Raw genomic sequence first — 22,473 nt, forward strand, 5'->3', positions numbered from 1 at the left:
GAATTTTGGTACTTTAGTTCATTTTTTGTCACCTCAAACTAATCGAACGAACAAAATGATACTGAGACTTTATATCTATGCTATCAAAATTGAAATTCACATTTTACAACTTACCGAAAATGATGATTTAATATGCAGCATGTTCAAACGGAACATCTGATAATCGGCAGTTCACTCGATCTGTCGACCGTGCGTGCTGCTACCATAGAGCGCACGCACGCAATAGATCGCTGCACTTCCAGCCACGCACGTGCACGCATAATTTTCTGAGTAGTCCACTTGCCATTTTTTAATTCTGCAACGATGAACCCCGATGGTCGGGGACTCCTTCGCTGTTCTGCTGCGCTAGAAAGTGTTATTTTTTTGTTCAATGGACTTACCGTGAGGGCTCTCTATGGACTTATGAACCTTCTGTAATACAAGCATGCACTTCACGTGAGTAACATATAAATGTTAATAAGTTTTGTAGTCGTGTTGTGGTTCCCCATTTTGAAGGTGCATGCCTCGTTAGTCAGACACTGTATTCGCACAGCGTACTAACAGCGTCTGGTCGGGCTATATGTGCACATGATTTGCAAGCGAGAGTACTAGCTCCCCAGTACAATGTGCATGTTGCATGAAAGTTTCTAGCCTTCTTTTGTGATGTACATGTACATGTACATCCATTTTCCATTTAGTATAAAAGCATTTTGAGGTAAAGAAATGTGCCAGAAATTTCCAACATCCAGTGTGTGGAGCAGCTACATGTACAAAGACAGAACTTTGCTTCTCAATTTCTGAAGCCCACTCAAGACAGAGCTGCCTACTCTGAAGTGCAATCATGAATTTACATGTAGTTTAACTATAGTTACAATATCATGTCATTACAGGGCATAAAGACTGCATTCCCAGTCTCCCCTCCTCTAGTGTACATTGTATGCAATGCCCTGGAAATGTGGTTTATCATACACTGTGATTTTGGCCGTTTTATTTTGACACACTTTGGTACCTGTGCAAAGAAGAAATTTCAAACCTGACTACCATTGATGTCAGCAAGTTCACCATCCAGACTTTATTGCCTGTGATTTTTGTCCCAAGTAAATGGAGGAATTGCCGAAGAATCCAAGTGTGCCTCCATTTCTTGATTATTCTGATACAATTGCATGACGTACATGTATGTTACCATTGAATAATAAGAGCAAACCTACACTGCAAAGGCCATAGTAAGCCCCTTTGGGCTTAGATAATGAGTGCATGCCTTGCCTTTTTCCTCCTTTTTCCTATTGTTGTGATATTATGACATACAATGTACCAATGTAGAATATATATCCTGATGAGATTCTTCTTTGAATTTGCTATAACTTTCACAGTGCAATGAGTTTGCTATGACTTTTCTAGTGCAGTGAGTTGATAAGGACTTGTAGTCATACGCGTACAGTAGATGAACGCTTTAAGGAATTTGCCTGAACTCCAGACAAATTTAACTTTGAAGGGACAAATGAGTGTTCAGAACAAATCTATGAATGTGTTGGGACCATGATTAAGGAATGGATTTGTTAATGCCCATGCTATGGAATGAAGAAGTCACTGGTCAGACCGCACTTAATCATGCATGTGTGACAATACAATAAAGACATGATAAACCAACACTGAAAAAAACAAACAAACTTCTTGCAGCAGGCAATTTTTAAAAATTTGTTGTAATATTCTTGTGTCATGGATTGATATGCTCCTACATGTATTATGATGGAAGAAAACAGGTATAGATCTGCAACCTTCACAAAAAGTGTAGATTTTCTAGCTTCACATCACTTCTACTGTAGTCCTGACTATCTACTATTTCTATTTTATAGCCCCTAGCTTTGTAATAGCTACTGTATATGTACCATGTACATGTATGCAAATTGCAGTGTCACTGTGCATGGTGGACTTGATTCACATGCGAATTTGTAATGCTTTGTCTAGTCCGACATATGTGCAAAAAAAAATTGTGCAAATCAGTAGTGACTCATCTGTCCTTGAGAAAAATCAATATTGTCATTTGTGCAGAATAGTGCATGGAACTCCATCTATCCAACAGTGAAGTTTAGGCCAGAATTCACAAAGGGGGTTTAAAAGTGATCCAAAGATTTCACAATTTTGCTGCCATGCTACCATTTGCAGTGTACAAACTGTAGGTCTATGGTACACTTATTTCACACTCATCTTGCTTTTGAATAGTTAATTGCTGTTTTATAAGGATTAGAACCAACACTTGCTGTCGGGCGGAAGCTGGTTGGTCTAGTGGAAATGATGCCCGTCCGGAGATCAGGAGGTTGTAGGTTCGAATCATGCTCAAGAATGTACGCCCATGATTTTCTATCATGGCTACTACTAAAACATTGATCAATTCAGTGCTTATTTACGTCAGTGTGGGGCAATTCGTCTATCAGTTAATTGACTTTATTCTAAACCATGGATTGATGATATTAATAATAGCTAAGTTTCTAAATTTGGACTGCTTCATCTTTTTTTTGTGTGTGTGTGCCAAAATAGAGGATTTGTTCGTAGTGGATTTAGGGGTGCACATTCAGGGGAAAAAAAAAAAGGCTGATGTAAAATACCACAGCAGTTACTTTTGATAATAAAATGATCTACAGTACAGTGTACACTGTAGGTGTTCAATACATTGGACCGAGTTAAGTATTACATAATATCATGAACACTATACTACCTTCTTTGCACTTCAAAATGCAATCAACTCTGCATAAGTTGACAGTGTATTATGTCGAGTCATCGGTTATAAAGTTGATGAAAATAAAAAGTCTTATAGTTATAATACATTCTACATATAGCCTTAAACATACATTTACGTGTGTACATTCCTCTGTGCATGACATGTTGAATATCACCTTCGCTGTAAAGTTGATGCATTTTCTTCAGTCCCTTCAAAATTGGCCTTCCAGCTGTGTGCAAAGTTGACTGTAGTGACTTCACACGATTGCTTTGCCATACAACCTTGTACCACCAGTACCAGTAGTTTACAGCGGTACGTTATACATGTACATGTACATGTATGTTCAACTGTGTAATTATGCTTGAATGCATTCTCTCAAATGAGACAATTTTTCTCCACGATTGTCCTCATTTGACATTCATTATAAATGCATGTTATGACACATGTATTCAAGATGGATTGCCATGTGGTTCTTGTTCCTGTTCCATGGGCCTTTAAATCAAAATTTGAATGAGTAGCTTCAGTTGTACATGTACATGTGTACATCTGTTAAAGGGATCGTATAGTTTGGGTTGAGACCTAGTTTCAGGTTTCTAACATTTTTTTGATGAGATAATGAGAAATCTCGTAAGAAATATGAAAGAGCATGTAATTCTATGAGGAACTCAACGTTTATTTGATGAAAATTGGTTTTGAAATGGCTGAGATATCCAAAAAAGAGCGATTCTATCAAAGTGTGGGACCCACACTTTATTACGATCGCTTTGTTTTACTTTGCTTTTGGATGATTCAGTCATTCCACGCCCAATTTTCATCAAATAAACTTTGAATTCCTCTTAAAATGGTATGCTCTGTACTACATTGTACATGTATATCATACATGTAAGTGTTTTCTTGGTATCTCGCAAAAAGTTAAAAGCCCAATTCTCATCTCCACCAATACTGTACCATCCCTTTAAAAGTATTGTATTGTACATCATGTACAGTGTACACTGTACACTGTACTACAATGTGTACAGTTGTTGTAATTGTATTCATGGCAGTTATAGGACATACAGTAGGGATTCAATTGCTTTCAGAGGAAATCATGATATCCTAGTCGAAAGTTGTTGAAGTACAATTACTCTAGATTTTATTATGTTTTTGTTCTATTCGGATTATTTTTTGGTTACACGCTTATGGACAAGATTGAGAATGACTTTTAATTACAACATCGATGTACAGATTTTCCCCCTTATGCGAAGAATGCAGTCATAAAGAGGAAATATTCACCAGATAGTGATATGACTGAGAAAGATAATGTTATTCTCTTTGATGGATAATACATCGTATACTTTAAAATTGTACAACTGATTGTCTAGATTTGCGATCACAATTTACAATTATAAGATGGTTCTCATGGAGATAGATGTTTGTTTGTGTTATTGATACAAAAACCCCCATGAGAAGTCTACATGTGCACATATTATTTTGTACATGTAGATGAACATTGTATTTGCTTTGCATATTGGCAGTACTAACAGTAGTAGAAATAGCAATGATAATGTCACAATAGAGGAATGCATTAAATGCCAATTGCCTTGATTTTAAGTCAGAATCCGAATTTTCGGGGGCCTCCCCCTTCGTCAGGGATGCTAATGAATTTTCACAGTGATATTATTATCACTGTGATATTAATATCACTGTGAAAATTTTTTGCACTTTCATCCCTGACGAAGAGGGAGGCCCCCCGAAAATTCGGATTTTGAATTAAAATCAAGGCAATTGGCATTTAATGCATTCCTCTTCTTTGACATAAATTATTATTGCTATAGATAATCTGAGCTGTACATGTACACGTACATGTAATTGTACATGTACACTTGTACTGTACGTGAATAATCTCAAGGGATGCTGGAGAACATGTTCTGTAAGTTGTAACCTGTGTAATCCACATGTTGTAGAACATGTGTGAGTCATAGTTAGAAGTAATTTATTTGACTTGTATTTTACAGGTAATATGTACAAAATATAAGTGTGCGATGCATTCTTAAATTTAAAAGTGTGTTACATTCATGATGAGGGCATCCAACCTCTCCCCCTTTTTTTGATTTTTGATGGCTTTTGCAGTGTACACATTCACACTTGACTGGACATGTACAGTTGAACCTCTATTATCCGGCCTCCCTTTATCCGGATCTCTCTATTATCCGGACGCAATCTCGCCGTGATTTTGCCCAACTCCTTGAGAAGTCCTACACAAACACACATGAATTACATATTACTTCCAACATGATTAACATACATTACATCAAATTTCCTTCCAAATTGCTTACCCTCAGACATTTTAACATCCCCAAACATCCCCAAATGTAACAATGAAAAGGTTGCAGTATACACATTACTACATGTGGTACTACAATGGGCTACATCAGTACATGTGTATGTATGTACATGTATAAAGCATTGAGTCTCCCTTATCCGGCCAAATCCCTTATCCGGATGAGCCCCGGTCCCGACTTGTCCGGATACGAGAGGTTCAACTGTACAATGTACATGTATGCTAACACCACGTGCCTACAGTAGTCTATTGACTCTCACTGTTTGCTGCAGAGTTATTCATGTGCTGTTGCACCCTTTCTGCTGGTGACCTTTTAAATGACGGAAGGGAAACCAGATGCATCCAAGTGAATATACACAGACAACTACGTCTGTTAGGTTGTGTCGCAATGTGGCGAATACAGCCGGTGGGTAATACATGTATGCATGAGCCACTTGAGACCGAGATGAAGCTCGGCATCAAAACACATCCTCCTTTCTCCTCTGCATTTGGATGCTGTTTGTATAACGGGGCTTGTTTCTTAAATGTTTCTTGTTCTGTAAAGCATGGTACAATGTACAAATGTATGTGTGGTTTGTGTGAATGGGGAGGGGGCGAGAGGGGGCGAGAGGGGGCAGGGGGGCGGGGATGGGATCATATTTTAACTGGATTTGAGTCAGAGTGACATGTTTCCTAGAGAAAAGCATAACAGAACAAATGACCCATGCATCATGTAAAACATTCTTTTTTATTATGCTTGGTAGAAAATATTCTATCAAAAAAGGGGACAGACTTGATGATACAATTGTATGATGTGCAAGTTGTACATCAACATGCAGTTTAATACTTAATTTGCCATTTAGATGACTGTAGTTTATAATTGATACAAAATGTACACATTGCAAATGCCACATTGCCGCAGACATTTTTCTTGGTTTCGTTTTGTTTTGTTTTTGTCTAGTACTGTACAATATACTACAAAGTACACTTTTGATGTGGCAGGGATTTCATTATCATAATGATTTAATAATTAGAATAGATCTCTGACTATTGTCTTTCTACAAACTCACATTTTGTACATTGTATGAATGCAGTGCATTATGCAGAATGCAGTCCTTCAATGCAGTTCATGCAATGATAATCAGCAGTACATGTATGTGGTGTGGGTCCCCCCCCCCCCAAAAAAAAAAAAAAAAAAAAAAGGGGGGGGGGGTGTACACTGCATTGAAACAGTATGTGCTTTTACACAGCCAGATACAGCACAGTGCCTGAAGACAGAGTGTGGATAGATATGGCTGGAGGAGGCTGTCTTCACAGTTACAGTACTGTGTTCTTACAACTGTGTTCCATGCTTTTTGTATCTAATATTTACTGCTCGTGGCTTGAATTCACATGTGAAAATGAGTGAATGTAGGGTTAATTTTGGAGACAGAACAAGTGCCCAGTGTTCTGTATTCAGCAAACATTGTTGGTACATTGTACAATGTATCCATTGCATCATATTCCCATGTGCAACTTCATGATTACAAGCCTTTTTCTAGCTTTGTAATATTACCCATTTGGGAGAGAGTTATCATTACATTCACATAATGTTGTTAAGCATGCTGCATGCTTATCAGTGCACAATACATACATTGTAATGTAGATAAATGCAGGATGTTCCTTGAACTGAAAGGAATTGACCTCAAGAAATTGTAACCTTTTAAGTGCTCTTGGAGCTCACACTCTCTGGCAAATGTGTTTGCTAGCCTACTGATTTCATACCGAGTACATGTATGTATGCACACATCCTGTTTGTTGCACATGTTTACATTGTATGTGCAGAACCAGACATACATGCATACAATACAAGAGATACGTTAATCATCTTTCCCATGTTTGAAACACATTTTGTGCATTTGCAAAGGCTTTTCAGATCGCGTTTCTGGAGTTGTTGCATTTATCATCTCTATTGTGAGTTGATTGGGAGGCCTTGTCAGTGCGCTGCTCTATTGTCCAGTTTGACCCAAGGAGCAGAAATTTGTAGTTGGCAGTGTTTGACTTGGACATGTCAGAGCTACAAACACGTTTTGAAATGACTTTGCATTTATGAATTATCATTTTCACAGAAACGCGTTTCTGGCTCAAACATACTTACCATCACACTTTTTCTGGCTTTTCAGAAACATGTTTCTAACCGTATTTAAATTCTATGCCAGAAGAGATCTGATGGGCACTTTTGCTCCATGTTGCAATAAGTTGGTAAGCTGCAACATCAGTGCATTGTTAAAAAGAAAAAAAAAAAAAAAAGGAGGGAGGGAAAAAAAAAGAACATGTACAATGTATACAGTTTACCATCATAATGAAATGCATTCATGAGCTGCTTACTTTGTAAAAATCATTATCAAGAGACCTACGGTATTGCAAAAAAAAGATGCAATCTAAACATACAAATTATTAAAACTCAGATGAATCATGCATCAGGGGCCTGTTGCACCAGCAACAACAACAAAATGAATTTAAAAATACCTGAGAAAAACTCAGATTGACTTTGAACAAATTTGTTCCTGTGTAAAGTCAATGGTAGAATCATACCAACCTGGGTTTTCAGGTCTTACCAGAGTTTTTCTCAGGTTAAACGTTTTATGCAGCAGGCCCCATGTGTCAGCCTATCAGAATTCAAGGTATTCAGAGACTTAAATGTTTAATTTTCTAACTTATGTTGTACATTGTATCAGTATCATTGATGTCCACTTTTATGCAACAGGGCCTTGATGTTACTACATTCCTTTGTTTTCTTGTTGGCAGTGACATATTGTAAAATTTCAATATTGACGATCCATTTTTCCTGTTTAATCCACTCCCCCAAATCTACATAAGGAAACAAATGTTTGTGGCTCCAGTAGCCAAAAAATGGTTTGACTTGGTCAAAGTCAATATGTGCCAGATTTGTTTGTGTTTTGTTTTTTCCCCATTTGATTTTTTTTTTAACTCAAGATTTGTTTTTTTACAATTTAATCCTCGCAGCTGCATTCCTGACACAGACAGTATGCCTAGATGACACAACGGTAAAGTTTGAAATCTGGGACACAGCTGGGCAGGAGCGCTACCACAGTTTAGCCCCAATGTACTACCGCGGAGCTCAAGCAGCCATCGTAGTATACGATATTACAAATCAAGTAAGTTCAAAGATATCCCATTCATTCACTTCTGTGCTGAGATGTAGTTATATTGTTTTATTAATAAGATTTCATATTTATGTAGATTACATCTCAGTTTCAGGTGGAGAAGGAAACTATAATCTCTCAGAATTGTAATATTTTGTCATTTTAATGCTCTATCCTCCCTTGAACATCCTTTTTAATTGTTAAATGAAAATTCAACAAAGCTTGGAAGGTTTGGCTAAAGACTAAAAGTTATATCTTCAGCTGGAAAATGGGAGACGTACAGTAGAGACAGAGGAGAGAATGGAGTCTTTGAATATTCATGTACCTTTTCTGGCAATGAAATCTGTTTTCATGTTTGGAAGCATATTGTTGTGAGAATAATCACATTTCATCTATAATGTCCACTGCATAAATTGTGAATGAGAGTAACTTTTGTCAAGACAGGTAAAAGTTTAGCAAGCAGGTAAAGTTTAGAATTACCCCCTTGTCAGCTCATGCTTGTCTACTTGAAAAGCAAGTACATTTGTACATACGGGTCTAGAGAGTGATGCTTTCCTACAATGTACTTGTCAGCGTTTTGGCCGAGGACTGCAATATCAATGAGATTATTGTCAAGTTGGTGACAATACAGCCATCCAGCAAACATATGAGAGCTCAGCAGGAATGCACGAATGAATGCCCTTCTTTAGAACGCTAACAAAATGTATTTTCAGGACATGACTCAGCTCCCGCGGCTGGAGGGTATGGGGGAAAACAAACGACATGGAAGGAAGGAGCCAGTCATGTGACAGCTGTTTTATTTGTGGGTTTTTTCTTCTTCTTTTTCTCTCGCTGGGATCAGCGAGATTGGTGCGTGCTTGGACCAGCTGAAAGGAAGCTTTCAGGTGTACTTTGTATACTGGGATCCAAATATTTTGGAGAAAAGCATGTTTTGCGCTGTCATTGTGGAGAGAAAATAATTGCAGTCCAGGTAGAATGAATGAGCCCCCTTCTAGTCTGTGTGAATTTGTGCCCGTCATTTAAAAAGAATATATAAATATTACTTTGTTCAAATTGTTTCATATTGTTTGATGTTTTATTGTGGTTTATTACATGTTACATATGTTGTTTGTCATGTACATGTAGATGTGATAAAAATAAGTGATGAGAAGGATAGCATGAATGATCACAGGGCACTTGTCGTATGATGAGATTATGAGCAGAGTATGGGCTCCTGTCTAGTGCAATTACCATCAACTGCAGAATCACATACAGCAATTTTCTGTTACTTAAAGTGATAGCATATAAAATATGTCCCCCCCCCCCTTTACTCTTTGAATGATAAATTCAAAAGTCATTTTGATGTTGTATAATTTGTCAATAGGTTATTCACTGTTTTGGAATGTTCATTGAATAATAATGGTGCCCAAAGGGGGGGATATTGACACATCAAGTGTAATGACTATAGTATGAGCTGTATGATTTACCTGGATAAGCAGGGCTTTATTGAATAGCCTGTGTTTCCCCCTGTGTATCGTCTCATCAAAAAAGGTGAGCTCTCTGCTTGATTCATGGATGACATTGAATTGTGTCTTGCACTATGGAGGTAATTGTATACAAATACATTGTACATATGTAGGCATTGTGAGCCTGTTGGGTATACAGCTGTAAGGGGAAAGAGAATTTGTATGCCTGTCTTGTAGCTATCAGTATACAAGTACAAGTCGCAGGCCTCAAATTTCATGAAATTTGGGTCAAGGCCACTGTTTTGAGGGGGCACAAATCCACTCAGAGGGGCACTAGTGAGTAAAAAAAAAAAAAAGAAGAAAAAAAAAAAAAAGATTGTGGCCGTGAACTGTTTTGAAAGGTGCATTCCGTTGGAGGGGCATGGCACAAATTTCCGATGGCCGATGGGTATTTCAAGCACTGAAGTCAGACTTAGATGGTGTGTATTGTAGGACAAAGAATGTATATCACTTGAGCTGTTTTTTGCGAAGACATAACATTGCTTGAAAATGTTTGCAAGGGGTTACAAAGTTCAGCTGATAATTTAATGTAGATGTGGATCTGCACTGTGCACTTGAGTGTTGCCACCGATTTTCAAAACATATTCTGTTGTGCAAATGTGATAAGCTTGAGTACACTGCACATGTGGCATCGCGAATTATATTTCTTTAAACATGACTTTGATCTGTTGCAGGAGACATTCGGAAGGGCCAAGACATGGGTAAAAGAACTACAAAGACAAGCTAGTCCAAACATTGTCATCGCGCTGGCAGGAAACAAGGCAGATCTTGCCAACAAGAGGATGGTGGAATTTGAGGTGCAGTGGAATTTACTCAGCACATACATTATACTTCCTTTAGATTCCAGCATACAGATAAAACCATGAGTCTAAATATTGACGGGTATTTTTAGAAATAAAAAGTTCAAGAAATATGTAGCATAATAGAGGATGGTTCTGGCATTAATACTGATAACATGTTCTGTTGAATTTCTCATGTTTTCATTAAAACATTTTGGATTTTGCTTTTAAAGGTATTCTTCGAAAGTTGCATAATAACAAATTTTGTACAAAATAATCATATAGAAAATTTGAATTTAAATTGAATTTCATTTCAATGGAGTAAGACATGTTAGTGATATTCTAAACTATGTTTGATATTTATGGGACTTCAAAAAATTATATCTAACAATACAATATGTATATTAGTTACATTTATGAAGCATAATCTAACGCTGCTGAAAGGTGCAAATACAATGTCGATGCAGCCAGCCAAACATCACAATAAAGACATGGTACAGAACATTATAACATCACAAGTGTACATGGATATTCATGGTGTGGGTCAGTACATAACCCATAGACACACATGTGCCATATGTCTGTACATACGAGAACACACTTTAGTTTGTTTGTTTTTTTCTGTCTTAGTCATTCTAAGCACTACAGAAGTTACTTTTTTTGTGTGCTTTTCAAATACAGGATTAAGAAGACAATAGTTCATACTCAGTTTACAAAGAAGAGAATGGGATTTTTTTTTTAAATATACTGGTAGTAAAGCTCTTATTTTGTTAATACTGATATGAAGGATACAGGTGTAGGTCTAATTTTGTCAAGTGGAGCTGGTTTGAGAGAATGATACTGAAAAATGTAAATATGTGGGTACTGATGGTTTCGTTCTGTGGCAACTTAGATTAAAGGTACCATCTCTTTAAAGGTACCATATCATTGATAGTTGCTTCTCATTCCTTATGATAGGTGATTCCCCCTCCCATTCTCTCATCCTCATATTTTTCTATGCCTTCAGGTATTGTGTGTTCGTGTGTGTGTGTGTGTGTGTGTGTGTGTGTATGCAAGTGGATTTTAGTTGTCACATAGTGTATATTTGTTGTACTACACTTGTTCATGCTCACAAACACACACACATACACACACACACACACTTAACCAACACACAATGCTCTTGTGTGCCCCTAAAGGCTGCACACACAACACATGAAACACCACATTTACTCATAACCACACATGTGGCACGTACACTGTACATTTACGTGCCGGTTACGCAGGGAGCCGGTGTTGTGGCATTGGGTTGTATTCATTTATGCATGTGTTTGTGCCCAATCGGCAGGAGGCCCAGGCGTACGCGGAGGAGAACAGCTTATTGTTTATGGAGACATCGGCCAAGACTGCCATGAACGTCAATGACATATTCCTGGCAATAGGTAAGCTGCAGTCAGAAGGAGAGTGTAAAACCTGCCCCCTTTTTCTTCCCCAACCACCTGTGAGGAATTGTTCCCTTATCTTTTGTCATGTCTCGATTTATAAACTTCAAGAATCAAGATAAGTGAGAACAATAGGGATTCATTGAGGTGGTGCAGTTTCTGATTGCAAAGCAGCCTTGGATTATAAAAGTTGAAAAAGTAAAAATACATGAGCATCTGACATAGAGCCGTATTTTAATGACCAGAAGAAAGCCTATATACATGCTTTTGTATTCTATCTGGCAACCTAATTCTATGCACTGATGAGCAGTAGTGACTTGAATAGTTCGAGTGTGTCGTGTGTACATGTTAACAGATGCTCAAGATGGTAATCCTGTTCTGAGAGTTTCCAGATGACTCTAGCACATGCCATATACAGTGAAGACACTGACAAATGTATAACACATCATTAAGAAAAAACAAACGCTGTGTTTCTCTGGTGATGAATATAGATGAATTTGAAAAAAAAAAAATGAATAAATGAATTTTAAAAAAGTTACAGAACCTTGGTTCCTAAACAAAACCACCTCTGCCTCCTCAAAGAAAAGTAGAACAAATTATTCTGACGATAAGTGAGTTGCCCATTGTATGTCTTTGTTGGGCTAAGATGAGGTTGGTGTAAAAGCTTTGTGATTTAAATAGGAATTTGGTGTAAAGGTTTGTGATTCTATCAGATCTCTAAACATGTGGCAGTGTTAATTCCTTCATACAGCCATTGTCATTGATATCAGAATGACAGTGTCATGAGCTTTAATTCTTTGTTTGCCACAGTCACATGCTCGACCTTGTTGACATGCCAATTTCACATATTTTCCCCAAAACATGTATAACTGTGGACAAGCCAGTTAATAGATTGCCCTTTGCCACAGTACATTGACAATGCCATTGCCTTTAGCTTTGTCATGAAATTTACACTACAGCATAACATGCAATTTTCTTTACTGCATTCCTGATGTCAATGCTTCTGTAGAAAGTCACATGGTTTTATATAAAGAGATTGTTTTCCAGACGTGCTTAAATATACAGCCTGTATGTTGCAGTTTCAGAATAATGTTGCATGCAGGGGTTTTGTACCATGGCAAACAAAGATTTAAAGGTGTTTTTATCCCTCTGTCCAGAAGGGTACAAGAGGCATGAATGTTTTGTTTAATTTGTGTGTTTTATCATTCCTCTATTCAGTGTTAAAGTTCTTTGTTTTATTACAAGTCTTGTAATGCATGAACAGCTCCCATTTCATTACTTTTAATATATCCATCATGTCAAAGTTATATTTATTTGAGCTGCTTGAGCCATGTCTACCTATGCAAGGAAGACATGTGTATGACTGTAGCCAGTGTTTTCATCTACAGTTTTGTCATCGCCAAAAGTTGTTTAGGCTTTGCTGCTCAAAAAAATCATGAAGTCGCTTATCAAGTTTGAATCTGCCTGTGTGAATGAATTTACTCATTACTCCTTGGCTTTTTAAAGGAAATGGCCTCAGAGACATTCTCTGTCATTTAATTGCCTCATAATGCAAATGAGCTGCTATTGACAGTGATGTCAAACTTTGCACTTACGTCAAAAAAACAAAACAACAACAACAGAAGAGGTATAGCCTTAATTAACAAAGGTTGTTAAAGTCTAGTCCATGGATTTAAACAAGCACAAAATTGGCATACCTTCCTTATGTGCGTATCAGCGCATTGATTTTAAGATGTATGTTGGCTACACGTTCTTTCACATTTGAAATGCAAACAAAATTTGCTTAATCCATGGGCTTGATATAAACCGCTTTTATGAATTCTGCCAAAGTGTTTCACACTCGCCTCTTTAGACGACCAAGCAACAGTTCAGTATTTCAGCAGGCAAGTCCCCTGAACATTTAATACTTGCCTCGATACTGTGTTGAGGCTGACTAGACAAGATACACTGTAGGCCCTCATCTTAATAGCTCAACCCAGGTTATTCAATTTCAACAAGTTTGACTGGAATGGCGGATATAGCCTTTTTACATGTTCCTCCCTCAGTCAGACATACATGTACAGTACTTGTACTCATTTACTTCACTCTACTTCGTTCCCATGATGATATGGGATGATACCTGTTCATTGATTGAAGCTCGTGATTTAAAACGTTTGTGTTAAGTAACACCATGTGAATTATGGACCGAAGCCCAGAGCAGGACGAGCTTGAATTGAAACACACCACTTGCCTATGTTTCAATTCTCCTTCTGCATCAACTCATGGAAAATGCTTAAAGTTTGTGTCATTCCACGGTACATGATGGCAGTTGCTGCTGTGTCTTCGTAAGACAAAGAGCCATTCATCTCGCAACCATCCATGCAGTGTGCTTCTGTCATTTAGATGTTCTTTTATCAGAAGTAGGTTTGGAACTTGCCAAAAGAACATTACATCTGTATCACGTATGCATAAATCTAGTGTTTTCAGGGTTCCTGTGTCCATAACCTGATTAGTTACAGTCGTCAATCTAGCTAGGATGAGAAACCACTTTCCTTTGCATCACCCAGCCTGGCATACCTTTTATGCTACTGTTTGCAGTCAAATATGCATTTTGTCCACAAAGATGACTCACATTGTGCAAGTTTGAAACCAAAATGACTGCCATGTACATTGTAAAGGTGCACATATTTGCCATAACGCAATGGCAGGCCTAGGAATAAGAAAGTCACACTCATATACAGTGATGTAACTGTGTTCATAAAAATTGTGTTTCAAAGAAGCTGAATCTCACTTGATAGTACAAGTGCAAGTGTGTGGTAATCATCCCCCTCCCCCAACTAACATTACATTGTATACAGGCAGGCATTACCTATTATAAAATGGTGTTCAATCGTGTGCCAGAGCCGTCGCCTTGATTGATTGATGATACTCTCAACCACAACAAGTGCAGTGTGTCAAGGGCCACTGATCAATGAGGCTGATGGTGTAGACAGCATCGTAGGCATCGCCTCCCTAGTGTTTCAGTCATGCACTAACATGTACAGCATGTGTGCTGCCAATAAAAAGTACATGTACTCGCCCCTTAATTGTCCACTCCATCCTATGCATACTCACCCGTAAAGACAGTAAGTAACCAAAAAGGGGGGGGGGGTGAGGGAGAAGGGATTAATTACTGAAATTAATTATTTAAATGAAAACACAACTTATGGTATACATAGTCTGATGAGGCAGTCATGACCTACTAATTTGTAATAATATCAGAGCATTAAGATCTTGTTGCCGTTGCTTTATTTGCCTGCATAAACATTTGAGCGAAGGTTCCATACTTCAGACAAACAAATGGTCATTCATTTTATGTGATTGATGATTAGTTGTAGTTGGTGTGGGCAAGGAGGCAAATGGGCTTGTAATAATTTGCACAAGAGTAATACAATAGATGTTTCCATACACAGTGTGCTATGACAAATCTTCAAAGATAAATCCAAGAATCAGTGTAACTTGCCCCTGTACAATTTGTACCTGGGCAGTTTGATAGAAATTTGGCATGCGAAAATTCTAGCGTCACATGTGTGTATAAATCCAGCTCGATGTAATCTGGAAAAACTTGCTATAAACGTAGAAAGGCTAGCACAACAAAAGTACCTTCAATGGGACATACATCATTTCTACATCTAGCCACAGTGTAAAACATGTTTAGATGAATTAGTTGTCATTTCCAGTGCAGCCATCCAAATTCATCCAGTTATGTGTGCTGTGTGTGCAGTGTTCAGTGTGTAGCTGGAGATTTTGTCCATGAAACAGCTTTTTATACTGGAGAGATTCTCACGTGCTCTTTCAGAACGAACTCTGTTTGAAGAGCTCAAGAAGAATCAATGTAAGCATATTTGGCCCTTTGTTTTTAAAAGTACAGCATTTATCATTGTGTAATAAACAGTGTTATGTGTACTATGCACATGCCTGTTTATTTTTTCAGTGTACTGTGTACAAAAATGTGTAGTGTAGTGTAGTAGCTGCAAATGCCATTTTTTTTTTATTATTATTATTAAAGAGACTCTTTGATTTGATTGAAAATCATTCTTATCAGGTCAGCTTTAATGCCACAGAGATGACAGTAGCAAGATTTTTTTCACAAGTGAAATTGTTAGAAAAAAAATAATGAATAAAAAAAAAATGCTTTGATATGCATTGACTGTTGTCCAGACAAATGTACATCATACATCTTGTACACACCAGTATCATAATTCAATCAGCCCTGTGATCTGTATTTTAAGTTGTTGATTTTGTTAAAAATGTTTTAAAAACAATACATCGGATGAGTGAGATATTTGTTTCATTCATACACACATACACTAATTAAGTTACATTTGACTGAACATTGATGATACTTAATGCAAAATTGTCTTAAAAAGTCTGTTACGACCAAAATCACTCTGAGAATGATCGCACCAAAAGAAACAATCAACTAATGTTCAGGCGGTTTATTAACAGTGATATTGTGGGTACAGACTCGTAATCGGTTTTCACATCAGTACAATAATGATCAATAAAACAATTACAAATCAATATCACTTACACTTATTACATGCAATATCCCTGGAAATGTCCAAATACGATGCTCGATGCACAAAGGAATGGTCCACGATGCACCGATGAATGATACCTTCGACGTAAATCCAGAGGTGCAGGTTACGATAGTCCAAAATATAAATCCGGGGTAAAATCCAAGTTATGTGTCCACAGCAAAACGTGCAAAATCCAAACGTTATGACGACCACGTTCAGTTGATGTGTTGAATGACGATTCACTTTATAATGTCCAGCGAGGAATCCAGCCCGTCACAGCTTTGCCGCAACAATGTCCGCTGACATTAAAATATGGAGTCTATCTCCAATGTAGGCAAATTAATTCTCTGCAGGCAAAATGTCTCCCAGGCCTTATCTCCACAAACACAGTTTGTATAGCAGGTCAGCAGGTAACACAGGACTGACTATAACAAGTCGTTTCAGAGCCAGAAGTGACGTAACTCTCAGAGCAGAGGTGTTGGGTACTCTGCCTACCTCAGAATTTCTCCTGCTTATATACTATCCATTCACCCCTTTCTAGTACATTCTGTAATTTTCTCCAACCTGGGGCCACATACCTGAACATACTAGCAAGTCCAAATTCCAGGAATCCTGGATGACTCACTGCCTAATATGTGCATAACATCATTGCCAAAATTAACTACCAATCACATTGGGTTACAAGGGCAGTGCCTCACTCAGCCAGCACTTCCTAGAATATTCTGGAATGGGCAAAATCATTCTAGATTGAGTGAGCTATAATGTATTTCCTGTCACATGCATACATGTACTGTAGCTACATTGTATACCACATAGAAAATTCTCCACTGATCTGGTCAGCCTGTATGTACAATATCTATATCATATAGAATGTTCTCCATTAATCTGGTCACCCTGTGTACATACACATTAAACAACCATGCATACAGCCTTGATACATGTACATAACTACTTGTGTGTACATTTGTGACACCATCCCCCATGGGAAAAAGAAAGCCTTGCCGTAGCAAGGGTTTCTTTTACCTTCACAATTTCTCATTGTTATTTGCAACAAATGTGAGGTAAAATCCAAGTCAAGCAACAATAATCACATACTATCACATGCCTTTTGAATAGCTGCATTAATTCCATGTTCTCTTTTCATGGATACCATTTACAATGATATTGCTTGGATTCTCGAAGCTTATACAATCATGTCAAACTGTTTTGCATACATTAATGGATATGCTAAACACATACACTGTAAGTGATATGCCGGTGAAACTTTTCACCCTTAACTTCTACTGTGCTATCCACTATCTATGTCACACCAACTGACTTTTGGTCATAGCACTCTTTCAACATATTGACATGACACATCCTCTGTTCTTTGCATCTGTCTGGTGTACTGATCACATAGTTCACATCATTGAATTTCTTTTTGACACAGTATGGGCCACTGAACTTGGCTTTCAGTGGTTCACCTTGTATGGGCAGCAGTACAAGAACTTTGTCACCTGGTTTGAAGGTTCGGGCTTTGGCATTTTTGTCTGCCTTTCTCTTCATAGAGTCTTGTGACACTTTCAAGTGTTCCCTAGCTACCTCACAAGCCTTTGAAAGCCTTTCACGAAACTTTGACACATAGTCAAGTAGGTGGACCTCATCATCCTCAATCATGAATTTCTCTTTGATGAGCTTCAGTGGGCCCCTAACTTCATGACCGTACACCAACTCAAATGGGCTGAAACCCGTCGACTCATTTGGGGAGTCCCTCGTTGCGAACAGCAGGAAAGGGATGCCCTTATCCCAATCCTCGGGATACTCCTCACAAAATGCCCTAATCATTGTCTTTAGGGTCTGGTGGTAGCGCTCCAACGCACCTTGGGATTGGGGATGATAAGCTGACGACTTCAGCTGCTTCACACCCAAACGATACATCACCTCTTGAAATATGCCTGACATGAAATTTGACCCTTGGTCAGACTGCACTTCCTTGGGCAACCCATACCTAGTGAAAAACTGCACTAGAGCATCTACCACAGTCTTGGCAGTGATATTTCTCAATGGGATAGCCTCTGGAAACCGTGTAGACATATCCATGATTGTCAAGAGGTACTTATGACCCGACCTAGTCCTAGGCAAAGGTCCAACACAGTCGACTAGAACCCGACTGAATGGTTCTTCAAACGCAGGTATCGGAATCAATGGCGCCGGCTTCACCGAATGCTGTGGCTTACCAGCCACCTGACATGTGTGACAAGTCTTGCAAAATTCAGCCACATCCACATTCAACCCTGGCCAATAGAAATGTCTCATGATCCGATCCTTTGTCTTTCTGACGCCTAAATGGCCGCCAACAGGTAACTCGTGAGCAATCCTCAAGATCTCACCGCGGTAACAGGGAGGGACAACAACTTGACGGACCACCGTCCAATCCTCATCAGCTGGCCTATGGGGAGGTCTCCACTTCCTCATCAAAATGCCGTCTTTGACATAATAGCACTCAGGGACCTTTTCAGCCTCAGCCTCAGAACACGCCGTCTGAGACAAGCCTTTCAACTCAGAGTCTGCCTGCTGTGCCTCAACCAAGGAAGACTTGCTAAACAGCCCATCACTGTTAGCCTCGGAGCCTAATACAGCAACCCCATCATTCAAATCCTTGAAAAAGGTTTCTGCCAACCAAACACCGGAATTCTCCTCCACATCAACAGAATCCGCATCATCTTGAACAGCTCTACGAGCCTGAGACCTAGTCACAACACAATCTGGGAAAATCCCAGGAAACTCCTCCTGCAACTGCTCAGTTTCAGCAACCACCACTGGTTTATCCGAAACAACTGGAGACGCAACCACCTTGTCCCCAGCCAAGTCATTCCCCAACAAAAAGTCAATGCCTACCATGGGCAACTCAGGAACAACTCCAACAGTGACAGGACCAGAAACTAGGTCACACTTCAAATCCACTCTATACAGTGGTACTGACATATAACTGCCATCAACAGTCTGAATCAAGACTTTTGCATTCACTGCACTATCTGGTGGAAAAGTCATACCACCATCCACCATCAACGACTGAGAGGCCCCCGTATCCCGCAGGATGACCACTGGCTTACCTGCCTCACCAGAAGTACATGGGGTCACCTCACCATCAAACAAAAAGCTACGATAGCTCTCATCCACCTGCTTCAGCCTATCTTTGAATTTGGGAGATTGACTTTCAATGGCCTGTGTTTCACTGAACGGGACACTATTTTCTGGTAGGACACTTTTTGACATGACAAATCCCATGTCCTTCTTTGTTTTGTTTTGCAACTTCCAACACTGTGACTTTACATGCCCTGTCTTGTTACAGTGAAAACATTTGATGACATTTGCACTTGTACTGGACCCTTTGTCAGATTGAGGCTTTGGTACCGATGAAGTTTCAGAACTCGTGCCTTTTTCAGAACCAGCATTCTTTGGATTGCTTGACTGATTTTTGTCTCTCTTATTTCCAGAGAAATTCCTGAAAGGTGGTCTGTTGTCATTTCTGTGGGTCAGCTCATACTCATCAGCCATCAAGGCTGCTTTATGCAAACTTGTCACTTTGTGATCATCCAAATGCGACCTCACACTGAAAGCAACACTCTTTTTGAATTCTTCCAAAAGAACAACCTCACGTAGGTTATCAAAATCCTGATCCACTTTCAGGGATCTATACCACCTATCGAACATCATTTCTTTTTCACGAGCAAACTCAACATGTGTCTGGCCTGGTTTGCGGTACGAATTTCTGAACTTATGTCTGTACGCCTCTGGCACCAACTCATATGCATTCAACACTGCCTTCTTGACTGTAGCATAGTCACGTGATTGCTCTTTTGAGAGAGATGAGTACACATCGGCTGCTTTGCCGACAAACACACTTTGAAGGAGCATGGGCCAAAATTCCTGTGGCCAGTTCAAACTGTCAGCCACCTTCTCAAATGACACAAAATATGCATCAACTCTGTTTTCTTCAAACTTTGGCACCAATCGAATGTTCTTGGCCAAATCAAATTCAGAGGGAGCCCTTTCACGATTTCCAACAGTCTGTGCATGAGCCATTTCCATCTCACGCAATTTCATTTGCTGCTCCATTTCGAATTTCTTCATTTCCATCTCTCTTTGTTCTTTCTCCCTTTCTCTTTCCCTTTCTCTTTCTTTTTCCTTTAATTCCATTTCTCTAGCCCTTTGCTCTCTTTCTATTTCTAACCTCATCTTCTCTTTCTCCAGTTCCATTTCTTTCTCCTTCATTTGCAATTTAGCAAGCTCAAGCCGTGTTTGATCTGAAATTTGAGCTTGATCTGGAGTGTCAATTTCTTCTTTGAGCTCCATGTGACCAGCTACCAAGTCAAGAATTTCTGCCTTTCTTACACCTTGTGGAACATCAACATTTAAATGCTGTGCAATAGCAGTCAAATCACATTTGCGTAACCTTTGCAAATCTTTGAGGGACAAATCTGTCCTCTGAACAAATGCCTGAACATCCATTGTACTGATTGACATTGTCACATGTATTACACACAATGTACAATTGAACAATCAACTCAACTGATATTTTGTATGTACCAATATTCTGGATTCCGGAACGTTCCAAATTCTAAGTTTTGGCTTTAAATTCACTTCCCGGACAAGCCCCCAATTTTGTTACGACCAAAATCACTCTGAGAATGATCGCACCAAAAGAAACAATCAACTAATGTTCAGGCGGTTTATTAACAGTGATATTGTGGGTACAGACTCGTAATCGGTTTTCACATCAGTACAATAATGATCAATAAAACAATTACAAATCAATATCACTTACACTTATTACATGCAATATCCCTGGAAATGTCCAAATACGATGCTCGATGCACAAAGGAATGGTCCACGATGCACCGATGAATGATACCTTCGACGTAAATCCAGAGGTGCAGGTTACGATAGTCCAAAATATAAATCCGGGGTAAAATCCAAGTTATGTGTCCACAGCAAAACGTGCAAAATCCAAACGTTATGACGACCACGTTCAGTTGATGTGTTGAATGACGATTCACTTTATAATGTCCAGCGAGGAATCCAGCCCGTCACAGCTTTGCCGCAACAATGTCCGCTGACATTAAAATATGGAGTCTATCTCCAATGTAGGCAAATTAATTCTCTGCAGGCAAAATGTCTCCCAGGCCTTATCTCCACAAACACAGTTTGTATAGCAGGTCAGCAGGTAACACAGGACTGACTATAACAAGTCGTTTCAGAGCCAGAAGTGACGTAACTCTCAGAGCAGAGGTGTTGGGTACTCTGCCTACCTCAGAATTTCTCCTGCTTATATACTATCCATTCACCCCTTTCTAGTACATTCTGTAATTTTCTCCAACCTGGGGCCACATACCTGAACATACTAGCAAGTCCAAATTCCAGGAATCCTGGATGACTCACTGCCTAATATGTGCATAACATCATTGCCAAAATTAACTACCAATCACATTGGGTTACAAGGGCAGTGCCTCACTCAGCCAGCACTTCCTAGAATATTCTGGAATGGGCAAAATCATTCTAGATTGAGTGAGCTATAATGTATTTCCTGTCACATGCATACATGTACTGTAGCTACATTGTATACCACATAGAAAATTCTCCACTGATCTGGTCAGCCTGTATGTACAATATCTATATCATATAGAATGTTCTCCATTAATCTGGTCACCCTGTGTACATACACATTAAACAACCATGCATACAGCCTTGATACATGTACATAACTACTTGTGTGTACATTTGTGACAAGTCTTCCTTAGATGGTATTTAAGAATGTCTTTTAAAAGAGTAGCATGATGATTGAGGGGAAAATGTACACAAGTCTGGGAGGTGATTTCCCAGATCTAGACACCTTCATCAGATAAAACGACAAGATGGTATTAATGGTGACAGGAGTGTGGTCGTACGGCGTGTTGATTGCGCACCATCAGCCATGAACAAGTTAGACACAAATAAGTCTGTTCAGCGGAAACCACATACAACTTGCTAAGTCATTCTAATGAGCAACAGAGTCGATGACAGAGAGCGTAATTGCCGAGGCCCGAAGTAATTTGTCCACTGATGGTG

General features: G+C 38.9%; 1 protein-coding gene across 1 annotated transcript in view; it reads left to right on the forward strand.

The window, feature by feature from the left end:
• Positions 1–22,473, forward strand: part of LOC140245478 (ras-related protein Rab-5B-like) — a 35,246-nt gene that overhangs the window by 6,995 nt on the left and 5,778 nt on the right. The window contains exons 3-5 of the mRNA XM_072325049.1: positions 8,001–8,152; positions 10,320–10,442; positions 11,752–11,845. Coding sequence (XP_072181150.1) covers positions 8,001–8,152; positions 10,320–10,442; positions 11,752–11,845 — 369 coding nt within the window. The remainder of the gene's footprint in view (positions 1–8,000; positions 8,153–10,319; positions 10,443–11,751; positions 11,846–22,473) is intronic.

The sequence above is a fragment of the Diadema setosum genome, chromosome 22 (assembly GCF_964275005.1).
Source record: "Diadema setosum chromosome 22, eeDiaSeto1, whole genome shotgun sequence".
Classification (NCBI taxonomy): domain Eukaryota; kingdom Metazoa; phylum Echinodermata; class Echinoidea; order Diadematoida; family Diadematidae; genus Diadema; species Diadema setosum.